This window comes from Plecotus auritus, assembly GCF_963455305.1.
Source record: "Plecotus auritus genome assembly, chromosome: 6".
In the NCBI taxonomy this organism is placed as follows: domain Eukaryota; kingdom Metazoa; phylum Chordata; class Mammalia; order Chiroptera; family Vespertilionidae; genus Plecotus; species Plecotus auritus.
Genome location: NC_137773.1, coordinates 57,218,552 through 57,243,324, shown reverse-complemented (window position 1 = coordinate 57,243,324; position 24,773 = coordinate 57,218,552). Strand labels below are relative to the sequence as shown.

At 40.6% G+C, this 24,773-nt stretch overlaps 1 protein-coding gene across 1 annotated transcript in view; it reads right to left on the bottom strand.

Annotated features, from left to right (window-relative positions):
- The window catches only part of ARHGAP10 (Rho GTPase activating protein 10), a 266,323-nt gene that overhangs the window by 40,934 nt on the left and 200,616 nt on the right, over positions 1-24,773 (bottom strand). Inside the window, exon 19 of the mRNA XM_080674227.1 lies at positions 4,684-4,828. Coding sequence (XP_080530353.1) covers positions 4,684-4,828 — 145 coding nt within the window. The remainder of the gene's footprint in view (positions 1-4,683; positions 4,829-24,773) is intronic.

Genomic DNA, 24,773 nt, shown 5'->3' with positions numbered 1-24,773 from the left:
TCAACCAAACTATACATCTATACATGGAAAGTAACTCTACTACTATCAATTTTTAAAAATACAATAAAAGATTAAACTTTTGGAAACCTTCAAGTAGAGTTGACATTAGATGACTCAGGCTACAAAAACATCATTTAAGTTCTAGTGATAAGAATAGATTTTTTTTTTGAAGGGGTAGAGTTTTCAGTATGCTGAGTCATATTCAATAACATAGTCTTTCAGCATCCTTTCCCTGTATGCTTCCTTTCAAAAGCATATATACCACTTCTCTTCATTTTTTCCCCTTTTTTAGAATATGCCAAACATACCCCTATTTTGGTCTCTCTGAAATAATTCTTTTTCACACAACTTAAGTTTAACTAACAAATAATGGGGGGGGGGGATAAATAATAGTTTTAATTGCTTGATCTTATGACCTCTAAGGTAAAATAAAATCACTCCATGACCAAAATCATGGTCTTTCCTTATTCTGACAACTTTCAAAAGAAGAATTAATGTAAAGTTATGGATGACAAAATGTAGACTGAAACATCATATAAATGATGAACATAAAAACAGACTAGAGAATTGAATATCTGACAATCTCTTTTCCCTTACAATCAAATAATGTTTAATTATTATGTAACCTAAATATTGTAGCAAACCATCTTCAATATTCCCATAAAAGATGTGAATACCACTTCAACAATCTTACCCTTTAATAATCACTTAGCAACTCAAAGATCAAAAGATTAATATACTATGAAGTTGTGATTGCATATTATAATTAAAGTTCTAAAAATGCCAAAAAAGTAGATGTAATTCTAAGACAAAGGGCCCCTCTTTGGTCATTTCCTTAATGAAATACAGTCTATTCAGTTTGAGCCAATGTACATATTATCAATGTCTTCTTGATTTTTCCCCCCTTTTACTTCTCAACATTTGCCTCTTTTACTCTTTATTAACACTTCCACCTGAGAACAAGTGAGGTATAAGAAAAGGTGCAATTTCAACCAGTTTTACTCCTTATTAGCAACTCTACTGAGAGAAAATGAAAGTGAGAAAAAGAGAGAGAACAAAAAGGTTAGGTAGGTTCAGAAGTTGAAACTAATGTCTAAAAGAAAGCTCTGAAATTATATTCATATTAATGATTCATGTCCCTCCTCTGGAAAACAAGGATCTGATTGTAAAACTAATATTTGTATAATATGAAATATGTCTTAATCAAGCCCCCAATAAAGATTAAACATTTATGGGCAAAAAAATAAAATTTCTACAAAGGAACCAAAAACATACAATGAAAAAAAAGAAAAGCCTCTTCAATAAATGGTGCTGGGAAAATTGGAAAGCCACACGCAAAAGAATGAAACTAGTCGGCTCTTTGTCACCATATACAAAAATTAACTCAAAATTATCTCAAAGACTTAAATATAAGACCTGAAACAATAAATCACACAGAAGAAAATATTGATACTAAATTTATGGATCTTGGTCTTAAGAGAGGATTTTATGAATTTGGCAAGGGAAGTAAAACAAAAATTAATGAATGGGACTATATCAAACTAAAAACCTTCTGCATAGAAAAAGAACCCTTCAACAACAAAAAGACAACCAACTGAATGGGAGAGGTATTGCAAACAACACCTGTGATAAGGGGCTAATATCCAAAATATATAAAGAACTCATACAATTCAACAACAAAAATAAACAATCCAATTAAAAAACAGGCAGAGGACCGGAACAGACACTTTTCCCAAGAAGGCATACAAAGGGCCAAAAAACTATGAAAAAAATGCTCAACTTCACTAGCTATTCGGGAAATGCAAATCAAAACTACAAAGTGACACCAATTCATACCTGTGAGAATGGCTGTTATCAAGAAAAAAAGTAATAAGTGTTGGAGAGGTTGTGAAGAAAAAGGAACTCTCATTCATTGTTGGTAGAAATGTAAGTTGGCACAGCCACCATGGAAAAGAGTATGGAGGTTCCTCAAAAAAGTTAAGAATAGAGTTACCATATGACCCAGCAACCCCTCTTCTGGGTATCTATCCCAAAAATTTGAAAACAATTATTATTCATAGAGATATGTGCACATCTATGTTCATAGCTGCATTATTCATGGTGCCAAGACAATGAAGCAACTGAAGTGTCTGTCCTTCAATAGATAACTGGATAAAGAAGATGCAATACTCAATTGTAAGAAAAGATGAAATACTGCAATTTGTGACAACATGGATGGATATGGAGAATATCATGCTAAGCGAAATAAGTCAACAGCCATATGACTTCATTCATGTGTGAGATATAAAACTGAAAGCAACAAATGAACAAGTAAGACAGACAACAGTATGGTGGTTACCAGAGGGTCAGGGGGGTGGGAGAGTGGTAAAGGGGATCAAATATATGATGACAAGGAGATTTAACTTGAGGTGGTGGGCACACAATGCAACATGCAGATGTTATAGTATAGAATGATACAATTGAAACCGATAATGTTATTAACCAATGTCACCCCAATAAATTTAATTTTTAAAAACTTTTAAGAATAAAATCACCCATAAAAAATTAAAAATCTTTAAAATTTTAAAAAGAATTAAAAATCTTAAAAAAAAATTAAAACATCATAGGCCCCCGTGTTATTATAGGAAGCATTCTGAGTCCTTCTGTAGACACCCCCAAGTCAGCTGAGTTGAAGACAATATCACTTGCTTGCATAGATCTTTGGATATTAATAACCTAGACATTTGATTACACAGCTGCTTATGATGAAGATATTGTATTGGTTTCTATCTATCTTCATTCCCTTCCTCCCTTTGACAATAATCTCACACTTCCAAACCAATATAACCTCTGTAGCTTTAAAGAATAATAAATGAAAGATGCCAAAAACAAAGAGGATGAGAAGAGGAAGAAAAATGAAGACTAATTTCAAAATCAGAAAATGTCCTCAGCAGGGGTGAAGTCCCACAACAAAGTCATAGTTGCAGACAGGCACACTGAAAAAAATCATTGCCTTCTCCACATCAATAACCATATGGTTACAAATCGGCAATTGGTGTTCTCTACTTGGCTCACCATCTTGTTTTGCAGGAATTCATGTTTAAATTTCAAATTTCCTTGCCCTAGTTGGCTTGGCTCAGTGGACAGAGCATCAGCCTGCGGATTGAAGGGTCCCAGGTTCGATTCTGGCCAAGGGCATGTGCCTGGGTTGCAGCTTGATCCCCAGTCAGGGGGGGTGTGCGGGAGGCAGCCAATCAATGATTCTCTCTCATCCACTGATGTTTCTATCTCTCTCTCTCCTTCTCTCTTCCTCTCTGAAATCAATGTAGAAATATATATTGAAATTTTTTTTTTCAAATTTCCAGACTCTGTAAAAACCAGGTGGTTAGAGTGTCGGCCTGTGCACCAAAGGGTCGAGGGTTTGATTCTTGGTCAAAGGCACGTACCTGGGTTGCAGGTCAGGGTGTGTTCAGGAGGTAACTAATTGATGTGTCTCTTTCTCATGGATCTCTCTCATGGATGTTTCTCTCTCTCTCTCTCTCTCTCTCTCTCTCTCTCTCTCTCTCTCTCTCTCTTAAAAAAACAACTAGGCAATCCGGCAACACCAAGACAACATGATTACATGACAAGAATTAGCCTGGCCCTAGCCAGTTTGCTCAGTGGTTAGAGTGTCAACCTGCAGACTGAAAGATCACAGGTTTGATTCCCTGTCAAGGACACGTAACTCAATTGCAGTCTCAGTCTCCCGCTCCTGGTGGGATGTGTGCAAGAGGCAACCAATCAATGTGCTTCTCTCTTTCTGTGTCTTCCCCTTCTTTCCATTCTCTCAAAAAAGAATCAATGGAAAAAAGGATTAATTAAAAAAAATAATTATCCATAACATGGTAGCCTAAGTGGGACATGAGAACTTACATCTGCCAGAATCTGCAGTGACTGCAGCTCAGTTCACTCAGCCTAGCCCCTAAAAACAGGTCAATTTGCCACCCCTGATCTTATGATCAGATACCTGCCTTATGAGAAAGTCAGAAACATGGAGCAAGTAAGGTGCATAAGCCATAACCCCAGTGCTACGGTGAACTGTGCCTTTAGTCTAAATGCATTTAACATCAGACTCCTCTCATGAAAGATCTGCTTTAATTTTAGTTCCCCTTCCATTTGTCTCAGGATTATATAACCTCACAGGAGGTCACACAAGTCTCCCAAAAAAGAAATTTAAGCTGTCTTTTAAAAATATAAAAAGAACCATGCATAACAAAGACAAACACAAAACTGAAACTTACTTTCTCTCCCAGACAGGAAAGCGTTACCCGCCCTGTTAATGTCAAAAAATCTTCAGGGAAAAAGAAATTGAAACACAAAGGATGGCCCTGGCTGGGTAGCTCAGTTGGTCAGAGCGTCATCCCCAGACACCAATATTGCGGGTTCAATCCCCAGTCAGGGCACATACAAGAATCGACCAATGAATGCATAAATAAGTGGCCCAACAAATCAGTGTTTCTTTCTCTCTCTCTCTCTCTCTCTCTCTCTCTCTCTCTCTCTCTCTCTCTCTGTGTGTGTGTCTCCCCGCCCTCCCTCTCTAAAAAATCATTTTACATAAATAACACAACCATACACAGAATGAAAAACCATGGCCTGCCCAGAGGACATATGATATGCCATATTCTCAACATGTTGTCAAGCAGAAAAATATAATGAACATCTTACCATCTTCCAGCTGAAGACAGAGATTATACACAGCCACAGGTCTCTTGGTCCTCTGGCCTTGTCTCTTCGATTGTCTTGGTGGAGCATTTGGGGGTGACTGGGAGACTGACTCAGGGGGTGTGGCATCAGGCAGCGTCCGAAAAATCTGCCATCAAAGCGCAAAGGACATTAATTGTTTCCCCTGAACAGAAACCTGTGTACTCCAACAGTAAACCAGCATCAAACAACATTTGGTTTGGGGCTCATCCAAAACAGGATGGAGCCAAAAATCCATTTCTTCAAATTTTGGGTATAAGTCGTAAGTCTTTCTAAATAAAATTTCTCATTAAAATTAAGTCAAAGCAACATCAAAACATTATATTTCAAAATAAATTAATCCCCAAACTAAACAACTATAATTATCTTTACCAGGTGTAGACAATACCACAGCTCTTCACCCATAAAGAAAGTAGCCAGAAAAAAAATTTTTAAAAACAAATATCCCCTTAAATTTCACACAGGGTTGGTTATATTTATGCCAAAAAGCTTGTCTCAAAATTTTCAAACTACACAAACAAAAACATATGACTGCAAATATTTTTACATGTTTAAAAATAGCTGGTGCTTATGAAATTACCTTTCAGATTCCACATACATTTTTCATAAACTGTTTTATAGATCTTACCAATTCACTTGAATTCTCTCCAACTCCTCTTAATAATTCCCTCTCCACTTACGAAACCTAGACTATTAGCACCCTGATTATCCACAGTGACATTCATATGTCAGCAAGACAAAGCAAGCTGTGCCATAAAGAGGAGTATATCATACAGGTGACTTATAACAGAGCTTTCTTGGCTTCTGAGCCCTGAGTTCAGAGGCCTCCTGTCCCCAAAAACACTGGAGATCCTTAGGCCTTCAATAAAATCATAAAATAAAGTATTTAAAGATAACAAGCTAACAGACACGGCATCCTTAGAGGGCTGATATTCCTCAAGCGGAAGCAAGAAAAGGGAAGAAAGCCAGCTAGCATTCAACAAAACATAAATATAAAATAATAAAAGGCACGGTGTGAAAGCGCCACTGTTGCAAGGAAATTATTATATTTGTGCATTTGAATACAAACAGCCATGTGACCTGTGTATATGAGTGAGGGTATCACATATGGGTATCATATTTAATAACAGACAACCGTATCAAAGTTATAATCATAGGGTCTAAAAGTCCTCACCTAAAAACCATTATATGCCAATATAAACAAGCATTGCAACAGAACATGTGCTTTATAGTACCATACTGCCCTCTCATGTGTGAACAGAATAAAAAATGATTTAAACTACGGTGGACAAATATTTGCTAGTGAAAATTTAATTTAGTGCTCCAACTGGTAACCTCCTAACACCTATTTCCACAGAATCTGTGCTCCAATTGGGTACTCTGGAAAACAGCACACTATTTCTTTAAAAATCCTCTGCATTCTATTATGGCCCTCTGTCACTGTTCATATGAAAAAGTTTGTAGAGCGGTGGGAACAGGTGACAAGTTAAGTTGAATAGAGTAGGCTGAAGGTGAGAAGAAAAGATGGGAAAACTTAATTCCACTGAAATAAAACAGCACTTGTGTGTGACCAACATTTGAAGTAGCCCCTTGACTTACTTATGTTTGATCTTAACCAAGGTAACAAAAGTCTCTCGGATGTTACTGGACTAGGAAACAAAACAAAGAGCCAAAGCCTAAATAAATCATGGAAAAGTTGTATCCCAAGAACTGGCACGGCAGAGCTGATAACCTTCCAAGCAGAACTTCCTTGAAGATCACCAGACTGGAATGGTGCAAATGGTGACAATTCCTCCCCCTCCAATTCCAATTCCTCCTTCAATTCCAATTCCTCCTCTTCCAATTCCAACTCCTCCTCCTCTAGCTCCAATTTTCCTCCTCCAATTCCTCCTTCTCCTCTTCCACCACCACCACCATTTCAAGGTGATGAGGTAGGTGGGATGAGAGAGTGAGGAGTGAGGCATGGGGGTGGTCCCAATTTGCAGAGTCGAACTACAAGCACAACAGGACCCAGGATTGTGACTCCTGCCAAATACAACAACCTGGAGGCACCTCGAGGGCACTATGTTAAGTGAAATAAGTCACACAAAGAAAGACAAAGACTTTATGGTCCACTTACATGTGGAATCTAAAAAACAACAACAACAACAACAAAAAACCTCAAAAAATAGGGAACAGACTAGACCGATGGTTGTCAGAGGCAGGGGTTGTGGGGATAGGGGAAAATGGGTGAAGGTGGTCAAAGGAACAAATTTCTTCCAGTTATAAGGTAAGTTACAGCATGGTGACTATAGTTAATAATACTAGCATAGTGTATATTTGAAAGTTGCTAAGAAAGTAGATTTTAAAGTTCTTATCACAAGAAAAAAATGTGGCCCTAGCCTGTTTGACTCAGTGGATAGAGCATGGGCCCACAGACTGAGAGGTCCTGGGTTATGATTCCAGTCAAGGGCACATACCTCGGTTGTAGGCTCAATGTCGGGCCCTGATCAAGGCGTGTGCGGGAGGCAACGAATCGATGTCTCTCTCCCACATCAATATTTCTCTGTCTCTAAAAAAAAGAGTCAATGGAAAAATATCCTGGGGTAAGGATTAATAAAAAAATGTGTAACTATTTGAGGTGATGACTGTTAACTAATCTCAATGTGATCATTTCTCAATATACACATACATCAAATACTTACGTTGTGCACCTGACACTAGTACAATGTTCTGTCCATTACATCTCAATAAAGCTGGGATGAAAATCACACACAAGAATATCTTGGAATGGAGACTGGGTTTTCCAGTTTTTTGTTTTGTTTTCTTGGGTTTGCATTTTAAAACTCCCCAGGTGATTCTTTTGTGTAGCCACCGGTGAAAACTGCCCATTTAGATGTCATTCCACCTCATTCGATGCTTTTCTTGGATGGATCAAAGTCCAAATCAAAACACCAGAAAAATTATTTCAGAAAAATTGGCACTGGACATATGCAATCAATTCCTTGGACCTTCCCAAATCTTGATTAGGCTTAAAATGTTTCAAAGATTCTACAGACCAACTACTCCTTCAAGAAATTCTATGTCATGTAGCATTTCAAAGAGCTAACCTATCAGTCAGATTATGTGGTAGCAAAGCAAAGATGATAATTTGAGAAGGAACTATCCTGGCTTTTAAGTCTTCCTAGCTATGGAAGCTTAGACATATTAAAACACGAAGTACCTCATTTTCTCATCTATGTAATAAGGACCATAAAAACCTACATCTTATATTATTTCAGGGATTAAATGAGATAATGTTTATAAAGTGTTTAGTACAGCACTTGGCACATGGTAATCAGAAATAAATGGTAGCTACTGGTATTTGTAAAATGCTCACATCATCTATAATAATAAAAGCGTAACATGCTAATAAGACCAGAAGTCCTTCGGAATGTCCTTCCGGACAATCTTCTGGACAAAGCTGGGGCTGCGAGGGAAGCCCAGGTCTCGGGTGCCTGCCAGCCGCCAAAGGGAAGCCCGGGTCCCAGGTGCCAGAGGAAAGCCAGTGCCGGCAGCCAGGGGAAGGAAGTCCTGCTCTTGCATGAATTCCGTGCATCGGGCCTCTAGTGGTAATATAAATGGACACAGACCTTCATTACTCAATTCAGCCACCGTTTTGAGAAGGCACTTATTTGTTGAGGTTTTAAATATTCCTCAAAGTCAGTGTTTAGTTATCCTAAAAGTTATTATTCTGAAGTATTTGTGGGGAAAACTTCATCAAGCACTGGGCCAAGAGAAGCAATGGAAGAGCATCTTTCAAATTTCCCAAGTCACCTAGAATCATACAATTGTCTTGTGTATTTATTTCTGCACTTCAATGCTGAGAGATTTTTTGTTGTTGTTGTTGTTAATCCTCACCCTAGGATATCTTTTTCATCGCTTGGCAGAGAAAGTGTGTCATCCTTAAATATAACATTGATTTCCCAATTCTAGAACCACTGTGTGGATGCAAATGGCTCTGCCACTCAGGTCTCTTGCCAAAATCTTTTGACTCCCCTAACTCCCCTAGGACCCTGTGTTGTGTTTCCTTTGTTCTAGGCCAGATGAACTCATCTTAACCAACACTAAGAATCAAGAAATCAAGTCTACTCAAAACTTATTATTTTTCAGAGTAGAAAGTTCCCTCACTGCACCTACGTATTCATAACACAAGTAAAACTCAAACCAGACAATCCAATGACAAAAAACAAACTCCACGAGTAGGTGTGTCAGGGAAGTAGGCGCTGACTCAGGTCTCCTCAGGGTGTGAGCGCAAACACAAGTCTGGCACCACTGTTCGGAGTCACAGATTCCTCAGACTCAACAAACTGGATGCCAATGCCCAGGGGACTCAGCCATACACAGAAATACCTCCCCAGGTCCCTCATGCTCTGCTCCCGGAGGCCACGTGTGGAAATGACTGGGCCACTTCTTCCAGAAATACTTTGCAGACAACAGGAAGTAAGGATGGTCTCTGGAAATGTTGCTTTGTACTCAACTCAAACCTGCAACATTTCACTCAGCTGAATGAATAAAGACTATGGTTAAAAGAAACTAAAGAGGATGAGGTCATTCTTTTTTAAAAAATATGTTTTACTGAAGAGTTCACTGGTCTTCATTATGGTGAGAAGACCACCACTAAGCTTGTATATTCTGTCATCTTGAATAATGACAGCTTCAACAACTGGGTACTTGCAATATGCCCGATATTATGCCAAGTGTCTGACCTACGAAGATTTGAATCCAGATTTTCTGATTCCAGTGTGCATGTCTTATACACCACCCTCCCTTGCCTCTGATGTTACCCAGGCATATAAAGCCCCATTCACAGTATATCCTCTTTGGTGATGCTGTATCTAACACAACAGACAAGAGGTGTAACCAGAAGGCAGCTGGAAATCAATACACACTCACCTTAGTAAACCTTTTAACATAGAAAGGAGGTACAAAAAGAGTATTTCCAATCTCCTTTCTAAAACACGTGACTACAAAATGGCCAAATATTAGCTTCAACCTCCATCCACAATGTAACCTCAGAGTTTAGCCCCCATGTGAACAGCACACAGAGAGCTCTGAAAACTCTCCAGATGTCCGTTCCTGAATCGGCGGCGCTACCCCATGACTAAATATGGGTCTTTTATGGAAAAGTTAACTAGATTTGGTAATGGAGACTGACAGCAAAATACCAGTTGGGTATAGGCTTGATGCTGGAAATGTACTAAGTTTTCATGTTGGTTCTGGTTCATTAAAATTCAGAACCTCAGAGCTGAAACTTAGCCTAGTTATCACTTAAGCCAACCCCTCTATTTCACAGTTGACTAAACCAAGGCCCCTATGATTACAGATTTGTTCATGTTAACACCACTAGTTAGTGGCTTTCCTCCCAGACCAAGGTCTCAACGCCAACTGCTATTTCCCCTCTTGCTGGCTCTGGCCCTTTCTAACAGACTACCCTTTATGCATGTACTTTCTCATCAGGGGAAGTTTTGCTCAACAGTTGAAATTCTTCAAAGTACTTTCAGATGCATTATCTGATGCAAGCCTGGACACAGAGACCTGTGAAGCTGACACTGAAGCGTGTTATAGGATCTTGTTCCATTGTGTCCCAGGAGAATGGAAGGGGGCAGGAGACATTCCCATGGTAATGGTCATTCATCCCACAGGTTTGATTATGCCCTGACTTACAATGAGCTTTTTAAAAAACCAACTTCAATTTTGGTTTACAATAAAATAAAAGGAGATGAAGAAGAAAGAAAGGCAAAAGGTGTACTTGTTGGAATTTACAAAACTGGTAGGCTTTCTGGTTTTCTTTTTCTTTCAAAGCTTTGAGCTTTAATTTCAGGAGACATTTCAGACCCTTTCCTAAGTGCCAATGGATTAGACCACACTGATTTCTGTGGCACTCTGTTCAATCGAGTAACACATACCAGACTTTGGTGTCTGGCTTCAAGATTTCAATAAATGACAACTTACCAACCAGGTTTTATAAAATTAAAACGACCCCAGAACTACCTACCCCAAACCATGAGTATTTTCAATGGCATTAACTGTGGGTATAACTGTTTCTCAGTGCTCTAGTTTCTCCAATGTTAAAAAACAACAACCAGTGAGGAATAAGAATACATAACTGTAATAGTATAATGGGAAGCCAATGGCACTGAGTAAGTTTTCTTCTGCTCACTAAATAACATCCTCCCCAATCGACATAAGGTGAACCTCTCCTGATTAACCCAAGGCCGCATCACTCTTACAGTTGGGATGAACATATAACCCCAATTATAAAATGTTGTTTTCTGGTCTGCAAACCTTTAAACACTCCGGGTGCAATTTTATCAATTTGCACCTGCAAATGTTTGGAAAATGCAGCATACACTTTCCAAAGTCAGAAGAAAACACTTGCCCAAACATAGCTGTAGCTTTGACTTTCATAACCCAAAGGTCTGCACAAGTATCCTTCCCTGAATAAAGAGCTGATGCCGAGCTAGAATTGTTTTCCATTGCCATGCATGTCCTTCGCTAACAAGCAAACAAAGCTTGCATTTCAGCAATTAAAGTCTAGAAAACCATTAAAGAAATATAGCTACTCCATGTCAACTAGAAGACATACTCCATGCATGATATTCCTTTGGTTTTTCTTTCTCACCTCATCCTTCAATTTGGGTGTACAACTTCTTCCACGGTTCTTTTTCTTCTCCCCCTTTTACATTTCTTCTCTCCAGGACTCAGGCCTCCCTTAGAGGTCACTCAGTCCTATACCAGCACAGAGAATCATAACACAGGAAGCCTACCATTTGCAGTCCCCAAAGGCCTGGGGACCCACAGGGAGAGGCCTCCCCGACCCAGGGCTAGCTCGAGCCATGAGAAAAAGAAGGACCCTGCCCCAATGTTAACTATGAAACTTTAAACTGAATATAAGTAAACACATTTAGAATGGACTCATTATCTTTTGAAATTTTCACGGAAGATGACATTTTTCTTTTGGAAAATAAGCGATGCCCCACAGGGTAGTTATCAGCCTTCACGATTAATCACTGCTCCTAAAATTTGGTTGGTTTACATTTTTTATTGACAATTTTCCCTCAAGTTATAATTTATTCATGTTACAAAAGTGATAACTAATACACTTATATTCCTTGTAGAAATTCTGGTAAACACCAAACAAAGCCCTTTGAAGAAGATAAAATCTAAAAAGGTTAACGTTTAGATTCTTGGACTTACACGTCAGCATGGAACTCGCTGATTCGCAGGTAGAGTAGCTGTATCTGAGCTGCCAAAGTTAGAACTTCCTTCACCTGATCCCACCTCATCTGGGACCAGCTCTGACCCATATTTCCATACGTGAAGAATGGTGCCGCACCTAAACGTTTAAAAAGCAGCTGCAGGATGGCATGCAAAATGTGTGCTTCGGCAAGAGCCATGAAAAAAGTCAACGTGGACGGTAAGACCACCACCACCTGTCACAACTGATAAACTGATGACATCTTAGACAGGATGAACTGAGTATACCTGCAAGGAAGGTGATGCTAATCCCGACTGGGCTCCTCACTGACTGGGCCCCACAGGGCATTGCATTCTATTGAGCGGTAAAAGTCATAGAGAAACAGAAGTGTCTGCAGTGGAATGTGAAAATTCTAATCTCCAACGCCAACGAGTAGGGTGATTCCCCACACCAACAAGTAATTCTCCAACATAACTGGGTGTCTCAAGGTTCAACACAACTCTAACACTCTACCTGGAGACAGCATCAGATCCCACAGGTTAAGTGCTCAGTCCCCACAAGACTGCCCCTGCTCGGATGCCAGTCACAAGCCCAAGTTGTTACCTGTGCTTCTGATCAACTGGCTGTGAATCAGAGGTTCTAACAACCCCCTCCCTTGGGTTCAATTAACCTGCCAGAGCAGCTCATGGGCCTCAGGAGAGCCAGTTCCTCACGAGATACCGGTTTACCAAAGGATATTAGAGAATATGAATGGACGGCCCAATGAAGAGACACACAGGGCAAGCTTCTGTCCTGGTGAAGTTTGGGGACTGGCACAGCAGCACTTAGAAGCCTCTGGTTCCTCAACCTGGAAGCTCTCCAAACCCTGTCCTTGAGTTTTTATGGAGCTTCATTACCCAGGAATGACTGATTAAATCATTATTGCCCATTGGAGATTGATTCTACCTCCAGCCCATCCCTCCTCCCTCAAATTAAGGGGTGGGACTGAAATTTACAATCTTCTATTCAGGGTTGGTTTCCCTAGCAACCAGCCCCATCCTTTGGTGCCTTCCAAAGTTATCTTATTAACATAAACCCAGTTGTGGTGGAAAGGAGCTTGTCATGAATAATAAGACGCCCATTTCATTCACCTTTATGAATGTGAAGTGTTTTCAGGCACTGAAGGAAGACAAGAGACAAAATATAGTGAAGATGCTCCCTTTGCTCTCATCGCTGAGGAAATTATAAGGGTTTTGGGAGCTGTGAGCCAGGAACTGTGGATGAAGAACCAAATATATATTTCCTATTGCAAATCACATCACAGAGTATGATCTGAAGGTGAGAAGTTCAAAACAAAGTCATATAACTAAAGGGCCAGAAGAAATCCAGCAGGTCACAGTACCAATTCTCAGATTCTAAACACACTATCACGTGGAAGAGGGAATCACCTGGGATGGGTCCCAGAGGTTAAAACCAGGGCTAATGGGCTGAGAATATAAGAAGGCATATGTCAACTGAATATGAGGGAGAAAGACCTTCTGAACTGGTGAAGTTACACAACTCTCGGGCAGGTTAATTTGGGAGATAATGAGCTCCATGTCCTCAAAGTTTTCCAAGGTAACCCAGGGTCATTCCAAAGACTTCCAAACGCTGGGTGAAGGGCTTGACTGGTTTGACTCATGAATCTATGAGAGAAACTATATACGAGATCCCAAAAGATGGCCTCATTCACCAAACTATTTGAGCCTAGCGACTCCCTCTTCTCAATACAGAAGCAAACCTGTCAAGCTGACCTGCCTGCCCCCTTTTCTGCAGGACAAGAGAACCTTTCCGCACCTCCTGATCACTGCACCATGCTGAGCTTTCTCCTTTCCCGACTTCAGGTCAGCCATACTCTGGGTTCTGTGGGTTCCCATTACATTTGTGATGCATGGCTGACATGCCACAGGGATGCCCTGACTGTTTAGGGAGTAATCTCCAGAATCTTAACATTCCTTTAATTCTGGTTTTCTCTTTCAAAAAAAAAAAAAAATGTGTCAGATATTAGCATGTACATCAAAAGGCGTTGTAAACTGTTGCCATTTCATAAATACAATCGTAAAAAAAATAAAGCCATCCTTTTTTGGCTCCCAAAATACTATAATCTTATTCTTCCACAGAAGTTTTTGTCAAAGAACGTGGTAATTAGCTCCCTGAAGTTTACTAAGAGCCACAGCACCTACAGGCATTTTAACCTCATTTTCCTATATCCTATTATGCAAATATATATAAAGAAACAAATAGAAAACTATGCAGGTACTATAGCCGTACTGAGCCAGCTCCCAAAAAGGTCAGAGGTTCCCATGGATAAGTCAACTCTGTGTGTTGGGGGAAGAGAGAGGAGGACAGGGCAGGTGGAACTCTGAGCCAGGTGGCTGAAGCTCTACAACTGGTATCAAAGTGGGGAGAATAATTAATCACCTACACACCCTACACTGTATTTTTCTTGGTTTTTAAATGGGATTTTAAAATTGATTTTTAGAGAGGATGGGAGAGGGATAGAGAGATAAAAACATCAATGAGAGAGAAACTTCATCTATCAGCTGCCTCCTGCATGCCCCCTACTGGGGATTGAACCCACAACCTGGGCAGGTGCCCTGACCTGGATTCGAACTGGCGACCTCTTGGTTCTTGGGTCGACGCTAACCACTTAGATACACTGGCCAGGCTGTATTTTCATTTTTAAACTTTTTATTCTGGTTTTCTCCGGTGAAGGGGAAAATCAGATAACATGTTGTTGCTCTTTAAATACATAACCTTTAAAAACATTCCCTTTCCCACCTAAAAAAATACTGTTCTGGAGGTCAATAGGAGAACAAATTTCACTAAACAAAAATTCATTTTCAGTGAAATAGTGGGACATTCCTTCTGTTCACTGCTGCGTAACGACCTCTCCAAAGCTTAGCGGTATCAAACCACCACCATTTTATTATGCTGGTAATTTCCTGGCTCAGGAGTGTGGGCAGGGCATAGCAGGAATGAGCAGTCTCAGCCGGGGCCTGCCAAATGGCTGGGGGTGGCTGGGAAGGGAGCCATGGGCCTGAGCTCAGTTTTGGTTGTCAGTTGGGTTCCTCAGTTTTGTCTGCTGGAGTCTGGGAAGACCAAGCTGTTTTTCCATACGTCCGATGCCTGGGATGGGAAGGCTGGGACAGCCAGGAATGGCGGGCTCAGCGCCTCCTCTCCCCTGCCCAGCCTCTCTACATGGCAAGTGTGGGCTTCCTCACTCTCAGGGTGAGTGGACTTCTTGCAAGGCAGCTGAAGTCCCCTGGAAGGAGTGTCCCAAGAGGAAGGAAGTGAAAGCTGTCAGTCTCTTCAAGCCACAGTGAAGAGTCACTCATGCCATAGTCTAATGATCAAAGCAATCTCAGGGTCCACCAAGATTTAAAGAAAGGAGACACTAAGGGGGGAATGTGAAATAAACCCTAGCAATCTTCTATCTGCCACCAAGAGACCTGTTTATTTCAGTTCTTCATCTGGTTTCATGTGTACTGCCATACCAGATGATAGTTTGGATAGGAGCAAAATAACCTGATTCAAAGTAACTTTAAGATATCGGCGCTTCACAAGAAATAGATGTGTTAAATAGATCATACTAATACTTCTCCCACCACTGCTTCAGGTTTTTGTCATCGAAGGACAAATGGCCACACAAGGACTTCATGCATCAGAAAGGAAGGGCATGGAAGAATGCATGGAGCTCAAAGTCAAAAACAATCAGACTCACTGTTAAAAGTTTCTTCACACTGAAACTTTTCAGGGATCTCTCTCCAGCGATTTCCAGTTGTGCCCAATAGATCAGTCAAGTTGACAGATATTTCTACCCTCTGAGATACAGAACTAGGATATTTGATTATTTTGTAATGTAAATTTAAATACGTAGTAGTTGGTTTGTTTTTTTTAAGTCAAAGAAGAAAACTACATATGAGCCATAATCTCCTCATCATGAAAACAATGTTGATGATACTGACACAAAGAATACTGGAAAAATACAGTCTCTTCCACAGCAAAATAATCAATAGTTTCTTTAATTCCTTCTAAGGAAATTTTAAAGAGTTGCCTAAGCATTTGCCTACATGTATGTACAATTTACACACACACACACGCACACACACATATATGAAGGATCATAATAAAGATACAGTTTCATATCTGTATCTTTAATTAATTATCCATGCAAATATTAACTGAATGCCTGCTATGAGACAAGCGATGTTCTGGACATTGGAAATAAATAAGTGCAAAGTAGCTGTGTATCAAACTAACACAAATTCAGAGGCTGAGAACAGCACATCTATTGTTCCTATGTTTTCTGATTCTTGTTCTATGTAAGAAAGCTGTCAATTATCTCAAAGTTTCCATGTGTCAGGAGTCCAGCCACATCTTAAATGGGTTCTCTGCTCTCATCCTCAGCTCACAAGACTCTAATCAGGTATCATTTTGGAGGATTCAACTGGGGATGGATCTGCTGCCAAGCTCATTTGGGTGGTTGGCAAAATTCATTTCCTTACAGCTGCAGAACTGAGGAGGGTTTTGGGTTTTGCTGACTATGGGCTGGAGGCAACCCACAGTTCCCTGCCACATGGCCTTCTCCATAGGCAGTTCACAACATGACTATTTGCTTCTTTCTGGCCAGTAGGAGAGTCCCTCTCTCCCCAGTGGAATCTGCTCCAATGGAATCTGATACAACAAAACTATCATGAAAGACAGGCCATCGCCTTTGATTATCCTGGTTAGAATCAAGTCACAGGTCCCACTGGCACTCCAGGGCCTGGGTCACTGGGTCACCATAGGGTGTGTCCACCACAATTAGAATCAGTATTTACCATCCTGCCTCATTCTTCTGTGGTATTGACATAATTTATTTAACCCTCAGTGGAAGGCTGTTTCCAATGAGAGACATATGTGGAGGTGAACCCACTCTCTCTTTTTTGCAAAGTTTTGAGTGAATACCTACAGAGTATTTAGTAGCAGAGAGATTACCTTCAAAGCAAACATGCATTTAAGTTTTGCTGACACTGCCAAACTGTCTCAAAAAGGCTGCTCCAATCACACCCCACCAAATAAGACCACTTATTTCCTCCTCTCAAAGTGACTTCTCACATCTCATTATGGTGGAACATTATGGCTTTCTTCAAATATGTGTTCTTCCTCTCTTGATTTAGACTTACACTTAGGAAATTTATGTTTCAGATGACATTGATAATAGGGCCTATTCTCCCCCTGTATTATCTGCTTCTGGTTGTATACGAGCAAGCTATTGATTCTGGTGATTACTTTTAATCCTACATCCCAATGAATCCTGCTAGTCTATCTATGGCTTGTCACTCTGTTCTCTTGAGTTATCTATATTATACAATCACTTCTCTAAATAATGCACAATTTTCCCCTTCCAGTTTTCATATCATTTATTCTTTTTCTTCCTTTCTTGACCAGTAATTCTAGGACAATAATTAATAATAGTGAACTAAATCACAATTTCAGCATTCTAAGCATTTCAACAATTATACAGGATACTAACTTAAGGGTTAAAATATTGTTAAATCATTTTAAGGAACTATCCATAATTTCTGTTTTATTAAAATATTGTATTGGGAATTATGTAAATTTTGCCAAATGCTTTTATGCATCTCCTGATTTTCTCTTTTGACTTCATAATATGGTACATTATATTAATGCATTTCCTAATATTGAGTCACCCTTATATGTCAGGGATGAACACAACTTAGATGGAAATATTATGCTGTTAAAGTAGTGCTGTTATTTGCTGATGTATTATTTAAGATCTCTGCATAAAATTCTTAAATGAAATTGATCTACAACTTTGTCTCTGCCAGGCTTTGGCATTAGTGCCCTACTGGAGTCATAAAAATAATTTGAAGTTTTTCTTTATTCTGCTATGGACCAGTTTAAACACCAACAGATCTATTTCTTCCCAGTTTAATTCACCTGTGAAAATATCTGAGCCTGGTGCTTTTTTGGGAAATGGATGGCAGCTGTATTAAACTTGTGTCCGTTTCTTTCATTATCATTAGTTCACTAATTTCATTCAGATTTTCAAAATTCTGTGCACTGAGTATTTATGGGTTATTTCCATATTTGTTCCTCTTTATGTGAGCCTTCTCACCATCCCTTTTTTCCTTAACTAGCCTGGCCAAGGAAACCTGTTTTATTTTATGCTTCCCAATCCACCAAAAATGTAAGAGGTATTAAAAAAAAAACACACACACACCTTTTGTTTCTTTTCTAATTAATTAATTTCACCTTGTATATTTTTATTTTCTTCAAATTTGGAGTAAATGGGTAAAATCTTAACTTCTAGCTTAGTTATTCAGTTATTGTATAAGGTTATAAATTTCCTGGAGACATAATTTTTACTCTGTTCTTTCAGTTTTGATATGAATGTTTTCATATTTTTATAGGAAGTCTGAAATTTTTATTTTGATCTATGAATCATGAGAGTTTCAAAATTTCCAGATAACCAGGAACTTTTTTTTGAAGAGCCATGGGGGGCTTCTATTATTATTACTGTTGTTAATTTCTAAAGCTAGAATATTATGGACCAGAATAAGTGGTATTATTTCTACAGTTTGAAGTTTGGAATTTTTCTCTGGGTCCAAAATAGATACTCAAGACTTATAAACATTGCTTTGTGGTCTTCAGAGCTGCTGTAAGGAAACATGAGGCTACCAGATGCATTCTCCTGGCACAATTTTCCTTTTTCCTCAAAACTCCAACAGAGTAACTGAACCGCAGTATATCTCTACATGGATAATTCTGAGTGACTTAAAATTCAGAATTGACATTCCTAAAATGTAGTGATTATGCTGATCAAATGAAGGTCTCACTGTAATTCAGATAAAAAGGTCTCTGTGTGATCATTACACATGATTGGGTCAATGCACTTGGCTTGGTGTTCCCGTGACCACAATGTCTTGTGATGGGTCATCTCTGCCCTCCACATCCACAGTTTTCTCTGACTTCTTTCATCTCTCTTTTTCATCCACTGAATGTGACTGCTTCATCAATCATGGTGATTTGTTTTCCAACTTTTGATTCTATTCATTTCGGTTTTTAATCTGTTCGTTTGGATGTTGTTTTAGGTGCCAGTCTGTTTTCTTAGCTCAGCAAGCACCTTTTTTAAAAATCCTCTTTAATCACTTTATTTTTAAACTCCCATTTTACTAAATAAATATTTAGTTCTTCTATGGAGATGGATTTTAATAAGTTCATTTATTCTCTTCCTTAGATCAGTTTTTCTTCCAAAATAGATTCTTCATCTACAGTTTACATTTTTCCCCCCTCCTGTTAATACATTCACATAGACAACTCACTGGATTATTTGGGGTTGGCTGATTTCAATGATACTAATGTCTTCAATGGGCAGCTGTGTCAACACTTTCTGTACACACCACTAGAGTATGGGTGACATCCTGAGTCTCTTCCCAGGTTTTGGATGTCTGTTTTCTGCGATGCACTATAGTGTGCCTGCCCAGTGTTCTGAGAAAATGTCTTCGTCTGGTAGGGCTGCCACAACGGAACACTATAGACTAGGTGCTTAAACAAGATACCTATTTTCTCACAGTTCTGGGGGGTGAAAGTCCTAGATCAAGGTGGCGGCAGGGTTGGTTTCTCCTGAGCTTCTCTGCAGACGGCACACTTCTCTCTGTGCCTGCACATGGCCTTTCCTCTGTGCATGTACATCCCTGGTGTCTTTTTTCTTTTCTTATAAGAACAGCAGTCCTATTGGATTAGGGCCCCCATCCTTATGACCTCATGTAACCTTAATTACCCCTTTAAAAACCCCTCTCCAAAGAGAATCACGTTGGGGACTAGGGCTTCAACTTCTGGATTTTGAGGGAACACAATTCAATCCACAACCAAAGGGTTTGGGGGGGCCAAAGATGCCACCAGGGCTGTCTTCAGCCTGGTCGGACCTCATCTCTGTGCTTTTGCCAAAATGCCGTGTCTGTGTTCATACCTCCTGCTTGGGCTGTCCACAATTCCAGCCCCTGCCTAGCTAGCAACCACTTCCTTCCATTCTCCAGGCAGTAGATGGACCAGGAAAGAGAGGACGACTTCCAGATGCTCAAGTTGGAAGTTATAAAGGTGGGAAATGACACTCCCCCCTTTAAGGGCTCCTTTTCCCATCTTCCTCTCCTACAGAAGCTCTTTCCCTTAACTCAGTTTCAGTTGTGATGGTCTTTCAGACACTTTTCTTGCTGGAGATTACGGACCCTGGGGTGTCTGAGAGGGAGTCACACTCCTGCTAGTCTCCTTTCTCTGGCAGGAGAGCAGGGTGGCCAGGAGGAGCTTCTATCTCGGTGGAAGCTTCATCTTGACCCAAGGCTGCCCAACCACCCCTCCACCTCCCTCCAGGGGAGCTTCTTGAGGAAGGCACATGTGCCTGTCCCATACCGCCTCTGTGGAGAGTGCAGTCAGGCGTAAACCAGAAAAGGCCTGTGCCCATTTTCAAAAACATCCCTTGCTGATCTCTATCTAGCCTTTCCCTCCATTGACTGATACCAACCTTTCTTTTTTTTCTTTTCTTTTAACCTAGTTTGGGTTTGTACTGTAAGATTTTAAGCTCTGTCTTTGCCATCTTAAAGCGTGTGTTTGAGATATTTGTTTTAGATAAGAAAATGGCAATAAGTAATACTGATAAATACATATGTAAAAAGTACTATACTATCACATGCAGAAACCTGTAATTTGATAAATTTCACTCCTTCCCTCACTTGCCACATGTGTAAATGAGCCACATACAGTATTTTTATAAGTTATTTCAATATCACCTAAGTTTATTCCACCAAAGCAGAGGTCCCTCACTGAGCTCTCCAGAATTAGCATATGCCTAAAAGTCAGCTGTAAATGGTGCATATGCCTTTATGTTTTTTCAGAAAGTGAAAATATTATCTTTTAAATTCTCAAAGGGGTATGAAACATAAACACTGGCTCAGAATCACTGATCTAGAGTAATGAACAGGAAAGCTGCCAAGAATAGGAAACAAGAAAGAATCAGAAACGATTTACAGCAGTTTGGATTCCCTTGAATAATAAAGTCAAATTAAAAAAAAAGTTTTGAGTTACATGGAATTTAGATAAAGCCACAGCCGACTTCCAAATAAGCTCCACTGTGGGTGTGTTTGTGGCCCTGGGCATGGGAGGAAGGAAGTCCTGCAGGAATCACGGGAATAAAATGATTAAACACAAGAAACAAGGATCACTCCAAGAACCTTTCCACATCCGTCTCAAGGAGGACAGCTTCATCTGGGCTCTTTATCGCATTAAGCACAAATGACCTCACTCCTTCATTAAATTCTGAAAATGACGACTGAGCCCCTCAGTGGTCATTTACCCCCATTGGCATCTAAACAGAAATGACCTAGAGAAATCAAGTGCTTGAAGCCTTCCCTGGAGATACACTGTCTCCACTTTTACTTCCTGCTGAGGTGAAAGAAGAAAAACTATGACCTAAAAAAAGAAAGGCGGAGCCTGTAAATAAATTCCATTTTCAACGTATACAAAAAGCAAAGTTGGCTCGGCAACAAACTGAAGAGAACAGGAGGTAGATACGAAGAACAATACACTAGAGATTACGATCCGGATTCTGTGTGCGTTCCTGATGTGCACTGTTTCTTTATATGAACACGTCTAGAGTGACTGCTGTTTGCAGAGGATTATAAATCTTCCTCAGAATCTATGAGTCCAGCCACATTAGAGATCTGGTTTGGCACAATTGACAGCCTGCGGCCCATGTGCACGTTGGTAATTAAGAATAAGTAATACTGATGACAAACACCACACCAGCTGTGCAATGATTAATAAGAACTTCCTTGTGCACACAACCAGGCCCTGGCGTGTGCGACTCCCTCGACTCCGTGGAGCTCCCGACTTGATGAAATCAAATAGAGATTTCCTTTCTTACTCCCACACATTCCAACAGAGCCATACATAAGCACTTTTGTGCAATTTAAAGTTGGAACTATTCATGTAGTAATATTGACTGAAACACTATGCATCGTTTAAGCTTAAAAAAAAAAATGTACGGTCTTGTTTTTCTTGGGACAGTAGAAAGACCACAAGAAACTTTCTCACTGTGTGGCTTAACTGCTCGAAATCCTTTTTGGAACAAGTCGGGCTGTCAATGAATAAAGAAAGCTGTGTGACCTTGGGTAAGTTCATTTCAACCCTCCAAAGATGCGGTCTGCTGCACTCATCTATAAACTGCAGACAAACCAACACTCCCCACCCTCTCAGCATTGGCTGGTTGATTCTTGGCTCTGGTGAAGGAGAGCTGGCCTGTGCCTGGAAGACAGGCGCTCAGGAAGCCCTACTGCCGAAACTCCTCCCTAAGCAGACTGGAATACTTAATGCTTAGGACAAGGGATCTCCCATTTTATAATTATATCCATTCTGCCCCCTGCAGGCCTTCCTCACCTGTGAATGGAATAGATAAGTCTGTTCTGAAGAAACAATGAAGTTGTTTCACAAAGGGATGCCCAGGAAGCTCATTTAAGTCTTTAAAGTGCAGAGCTGGCCTTGACCTGGCTTTGGACAAAGAAAGCCCATGGCTTCTCAGAGGTCAAAACTCAATACACCATCTTTAGGCCCTGTGCTGAGATTTCCACTGGCAACACTGGTACTGTTGTCTTCCTCACTAAACACCGACTTTCTCAAGAGCAAGATCTGTTTTTATTTTCTTAATCTTTGTGCCTGTCCATGTAGCACAAGGCATGGGGGAACAGCTTAACAAATGTTTGCTGACTGAATTAAGAATTGCATTAAAAAAGGGTGCCAATGAAAATTTCAGATCACTTAACTTTTATCAAGAATAACTTCAGATACATACATACATACATATATATATATATATATATATATATATATAGAGAGAGAGAGAGAGAGAGAGAGAGAGAGAGAGAGAGAAACACAGAGGTAAAACTAATATAATGAACTCCTACATACACATCAATCTGAGTGCATCTCCACTCCCAGGTTATATTGAAGCAGACTCCAGACAAGTGCAGTGCTTTAAGGAAGCTTTGGGTCATTCGATTTTACTCTGCCCTAAAATTCTAGGCACTTGTACAGCAGATCTTCAAATACTGTTTCATTCAACATCGTTTCATTATAACATTGATGAGATGCTGTAAGGACTTAACTCTGTTTATATCAGATAACCCATGTTAAAACAGGTTTCCTTATGTTATTGCACTTTTAGTTAAGTAAGGACTTATTGTATCTCTATGGTAACAAGAATACACAATACTGCATAAAGATTGACAAATCAAGAGGAGACCGGGGACACAAACAAAAATAAAAAATCAGCCTGGCCATTGTTGCTCATTGGTTGAGTGTGGACATATGAACCAAGAGGTCACAGTTCCATTTCCAGTCAGGGCACATGCCCAGGTTGCAGGCAACAGGGCGTGTGTAGGAGGCAGCCAGTCAATGATTCTCTCTCATTATTGATGTTTCTATCTCTCCCTCCCTCTCTGAAATCAATAAAAATATATTTTTTAAAAATCAAACACTTCCCCTAAATTGCTACATATTAGTGTATTAGGGGACACTTTTAGTATGGCCACCTAAGATACTAAACTAAAATAGAAACTATTCTATATATATAAAAGCCTAATATGCACATTGTCCCCTCAGGCAGGAGTTCGACCGACTGGGAGCTCAACCGCTGACTATGACATGTGCAGACCACCAGGGGGTGGCGTAGAACGAAGGGAGGCCACGGCTGGTGGCCAGGAGCAGCCACTAGGGACCCTACCCATGCACGAATTTTGTGCACTGGGCCTCTAGTATATATATAAAAGCCAAGCGACTGGAACAACTGATTGCTATGATGCGCACTGCGGCCAGCCAACTGGCCTGATTGGGGGCAGGGCTGGCCGGCCAACCTCCCACGTCCCCTCCCGCCCCCGATCGGCCCCTAGTGCACCAGGCCTCTAGTAATTCTATAAATATCCTATCTAATAAAAGAGTAATATGCAAATTAACCATCACTCCGCTACACCCACAAGCCACGCCCACCAGCCAATCAGGAGTAAATATGCAAATAAACCCAACCAAGATGGCTACGGCCACAGAGAGCAGGAGGGAGGCTTGGGTTTCCCTGGCAATGGAGGAAGCCAAGCTTTCCGCCTGCCTAGGCCTCCACTCAAGGCTACAAAGTTTCAATGATAGAAGATACATAAACCCAAACAGAAATGGCAGCAGCCAGGGAGCTGGAAAGAGCAGGAGGCTAGGGTTGCCCACAGCGATGGAGGAAGCCAAGCTTCTGCAGCCCTGGCCAGCCCAGGCCTCCGCTTAAGGCTACAAAGTTTCAATTATAGAAGATACATACGTCCCAATAGAAAAGGCTGCCGCCATTGAGCAAGCAGAAGGCTTGGCTCCGCTCCAGGCTACAAAGTTTCAATTGTAGAAGATAAATAAACCCCAGATACCAGGGCCTCCACTTGGGTCGCTGGGGCATGTGGCCGGCCTGCAAACCACCACAGGCCCCTCGCCCAGGCCGCCCCACGCCCCAAGGGAACCCCCACCCTGATCCAGGACACCCTTCAGGGCAAACCAGCTATCCCCCACCCGTGCACCAGGCCTCTATCCTATCTAATAAAAGAGTAATATGCAGATTTACCATCACTCCAACACACAAGATGGCTGCCCCCATGTGGTCAAAGATCCTGCCCCCATGTGGACACAAGATGGCCACCACAAGATGGCCAGCAGGGGAGGGCAGTTGGGAGGGACCAGGCCTGCAAGGGAAGGCAGTTGTGGATGATCAGGCCAGCAGGGGAGGGCAGTTGGG